This window comes from Belonocnema kinseyi, chromosome 6, assembly GCF_010883055.1.
Source record: "Belonocnema kinseyi isolate 2016_QV_RU_SX_M_011 chromosome 6, B_treatae_v1, whole genome shotgun sequence".
Taxonomy (NCBI): Eukaryota; Metazoa; Arthropoda; class Insecta; order Hymenoptera; family Cynipidae; genus Belonocnema; species Belonocnema kinseyi.
Window position 1 is genome coordinate 100,879,861 of NC_046662.1, and position 4,535 is coordinate 100,884,395.

The 4,535-nt window shown below is 32.3% G+C and overlaps 1 protein-coding gene across 1 annotated transcript in view; it reads right to left on the bottom strand.

The window, feature by feature from the left end:
- Window positions 1-4,535, bottom strand: part of LOC117175717 (transmembrane protein 214-B) — a 48,954-nt gene that overhangs the window by 41,350 nt on the left and 3,069 nt on the right. The window contains exons 2-3 of the mRNA XM_033365494.1: window positions 1,912-2,068; window positions 1,117-1,322 (exon numbers count right to left, since the gene is read on the bottom strand). Of these exons, the coding sequence (XP_033221385.1) occupies window positions 1,117-1,322; window positions 1,912-2,068 (363 nt within the window). The remainder of the gene's footprint in view (window positions 1-1,116; window positions 1,323-1,911; window positions 2,069-4,535) is intronic.

The following is a 4,535-nucleotide window of genomic DNA, read 5'->3' on the forward strand; positions in this document are numbered from 1 at the left end:
AAGTAGCTGGACCCTACTTTTTTATTGCAAATTCGGATTCAGCGTCGAAAAATACATAAGAATATATAGGTCTGGTCAATTGCACAGACACTTGTTTTTTTTTGTGGGCCTGTGTTATCTACATACAGGGTATTTTTGTATCTCGGACCTCTAGTAACTAAACTAAGTAATTTTTCCTGATAAAACTCGGCTAACTTCTTTATTTCAGCACAACACAATACCTCCGTAAGTAAAAATCAAGTCACATTATCGTCTGTTTTAGCAAAATGCTCCCAAACACTCAAAAAATGCCTTTTCGCGATGTCTTTACGTACGCGGCGCCAAGTTTAGAGACGTGAACTTAATTAATACTGAATTATCTTTGAACTTATAACTGAGTTTCTTCTATGCCTTTCATCAACTTTTGATCATTTTTTTTAGGTCTTATCTTCTCGCAATATCTATAACAAAAGCCGCAGTAATCATTCCTCAAAATGTCATAACAAAAAATAAAGACATTTTTTTGTAAAGTGAAAAAATTTAATTTTGTATGGTTTTCCGATACCGTAACATCGGATACTATAACCCGCTTTTGTCTGTCAAGGACGGAACGGGGCTAATGGATGACCTTTTCCAAATGATTGTATCAAAAATCTACGTAAATCGAGATTACAATTATGATTTATAATAATAATCCTGAAACTAAAAAACATATTTCAAATTTGAAGAAAAAAAAATAATTCCGAGAAAAACTTTCAATTTCTTAAACAAGGCTATTCTTCCCTTGCATGCTACTTCTTATCTGTTAATATTTTACAGCGTTATTTTATATGGCCAATGAACCTAACTATTAAGAAAAAAAAAAAAAAACAATTTGAAATATTTTTATAAAAAAAGTTGCCTACTTTAGTCTACAATATGTGAGCGTCCGGAAAGAATAGGCCCCTTTTCTTGCCGGACGGTCACATTTAATTTGTAACATAATTTCGAATTTATGATATCCATAAATTACAATAACATATTTTCTCATCAAGGAAATGGAATTTTAGCTGGATGTTCTATTAAAAAGCATATTGAATGACTGAATCTTTTCAAAACTCACACAGTTCTAATTCAAAAATTGAGAAACATTATTACCAATTTGAGGGCTTCTTCTATAGATTTTGGTTGTTTTTCTTTCGGAGCCTCCTTTTTCTTTTCAACCTGCTGTTGCTGTTGCTTTTGCTGCTTCTTTTTCTCCTCATTTTCCTTGGTTTTGCTTTCTTTCCCCTTTGAAGGTTTCTTGTTCTCCTTATTATTTCCATTCAAATTATCGTAAAGAGTCTTCACTTGGTCCAAAGGTACTGATAAGAATGAACTTGTAATTAAATTATGACAGCCAATTTATCTATCTTTAATATGAATTTTCCATCAGATAAATGCAATGCGCTCCTCTTTCGATTAAAAAATCAAAAATTCCTTATCAATAATATGAAAACAATCTTATTTTTTGCAGTATAGTGTTTTAAAATGATTAAATTATGCATTTATGACGTGAAATTGTAATTTCTATTTCATTTCGTTTGATTATTAACTCAAAAAGATTATAACATTACAATGTTCTTTATAACAGCAATAAATTTCACACAGATTTAATTATAACATCAAAAGATTATATAAGAGCAAGTTTAAATTCAGCCAAATATTCATCTCTAAAATAAATTTAGAACTATTTTTTAACTAGTTAATGTTGTATAAATCCAAAGGTTTTTTATTTTTAATCTATTATACACATTATTATGACAATATGGTGTTAAGTGATGTTGCTGCAGTAAATAATATGGAGCAGATACTCTATTTCAGTCTGAAATGCAGCTAAGACCAATATGTAGAGTCCTACTGAAATAGAAATTGGAAAACTTGTACTAAGATTAAAGGAGCCAAGTGACTTACGGAAATCCTCAACTTTTGGTGCATTTTCGATAAATTTCTTCTTTTCTGCCTTGCTCAGTTTATTAGTCCGACTAAGATTCTTATCCTTCTTATTTTTTCCGACGACCTCCCAACCACCAGAAGACATTTTTACAAAAATATGGATTGACACGTGTAACTGTAAAATATAAACTAAAAAGCACGCACTACCAACAGGAATTCTAATAAAGCAAAGTTACAGTTGTGTACAAATTTGAGAAGCATGTTGAACTTTATACGTGGTCGCGCCTGCGCTTTTCGCCTCGACACATGCCACGCACCTTCACCATGAATGTACCGAAGAGAGAAGATGGGTATAGAGGATATTTAGGCGAAAATGTGGTTCATCATGCAAAGCCGATTGTAGATGGCAGCACCTACCAGATTGATCTTCCCTATTTTATTTCGCCTTCCATCGACAGAGGACATAGGACTCAGCTTTGTGCTAATAAGGGATATACTTGCCGTCCTAAAGATAGTTAGCGCTGTTTGAAACATCAGACGGTGAAAGTGCTTTTCAATGATAATGTACGGTATTATGAATAATTAAAAAAATAGACCCTAATATCAATAAAATCACCAAAGTTATGAAAGTGTAAGAACAAAGGACTAACATTTTCAATTTTGAATGTCTCCCAAGTTTTCTTTAAAAGCAAATTATTGTAGGGTTTTTCTTTCAACAACTTGAAGGCAGAATAGTATGAAAATCTTCAGATGATTTGACATGAAATTGTTCTAAACTGATTGTCAATAATTTTTGAATAATAATAGTATTTGGGCTTCTATGATTTTTTTTTTGAAATTTAGTAAAATGATGAATAAAAATCTTATAAACAATGATTTTTTGTTTTTTAATTAACAATGAAGAATGTATCGTATCACTTAAAAAAATTCAACACTTTCTCATTTAAACAGGCGCGTGCGAAGTTGCAATTTTATGGTGTATTTACAAGCCTGTTTACTGGTCGTCACCCAGCAGAAAAGTCATAAGAGTAAAAGAGACAGAGCGGAAGATTAGAAGAAAAGTACTCTCTATCTCTTTTGCTCTTATGATTTTTCAGCTATATCGTAACCAGTTGACAGGCGTGTCAAAGAACCGTTAGGGTGACGTCCCATGATTGCAGAATTGCGTTGCGTTTTGCGTAATGCGTCAATTCACTAGACATTTCAGCCAATAATATTTTCCTAGTTATTCAAAGAAACACTATGATTGGCTGAAATGTCTAGTGATTTGACGCATTGCGCAAGGCGAAACGCAATTCTGCAATCATGGGACGTCACCCTTACCTTACGAAATTTTGCATTGCGACCACTATCATAAGGACACAGGCTACAATTCTTTAAGAATAGGGACGAGTAGAGTTAGAAAATTCTCGGTAACAAAGATTTTGAGAAGGTAACAGAAAATGTTACCGATATTTATTGGGATCTGAAATACATCGATACGCCATCTGTTGGCTAAATTTGGCACTAAAATAACGGGATTGTTTTTAAAAGGCGGTGTGCTATTCCGGTCATATTCAGAGCAGAATATAAATATATTTTTTGAATGCTACGATTTAAATAATCAAATTTAAAAAATGTCCGATAATACAGAAATAGACGATCTAGGTACGAAATTCAGTCCGAGGAAAGCAAAATTAAAAGATTTTGCTCTGTTTTCGGATGTTCAAGCAAGGCTAGCAAAAACCTAGATGTTAGATTTCATCAATTTCCCTTGCCTAAAAATGGTTTTGTTAAAGTGGTTAATAAAAATGGGTCTGAAGAAATGATCGATCGGAGAAAACGATGGGAAAATGTTCTAAAACTGGAGAAGTAGGTAACCTCAAACATATGTGTGTTTGTTCTCTGCATTTTAAAAGTGAGGATTACTCATTTCGAACAGATCAGTTCACATTGATTTCTAAAGCAAAATATATTTTCTACTATTTTGAAATTATAAATAATTTAAATATAACATTTGAGTCATCTTAATTGCCCATAGTTTTATTTTATAACCTCAGAATTTTTATAGGAACTAATTACGAGTTTTCGTAAAATACATGAAGCAAAATCGTTTTTATTTTTTATACATATCGAAAATATTTTGAAAACTTTAGTTTTGTCTGGTTGAAGTTTTTTCAAAAACTGCCAAGAAAATATTATTATTATTATTAGAGTCAATAATTTCCTTCTTTATATATAAGAAAACATGCTCAATAATGATCTGAAAATGTACTTTTTGTAGATTACAGTGCAGGGAAAAGGTACTTAAAACTGGTACCGCAAACTGGACAATTGTAAACAAAAAGCAATTAGCCTTATGCTCGTTTGATCATCCGGCTGTTTTACATAGAATGATATGTGTCCAGCGTGCAACACCTTTTCTCCTTCCAAAAAATGTCTACACGAAGGAGTGGATAACGTAAATTTACAAATTTTAGCAATGCTGAGCGACATCATTGACATACTAAGCACCGAAAAGGATTAAAATCACTAAAAACACAATGTATCAGTTGCAAAGTGACCCCGTTGTCGCCGGCCATCTTTGTTTAAATCCCCCTTCTGACGTCATGATTTCAGATCCCAATAGTTAAATATTTATTTTCGAACAAGTTTTAAGTAAA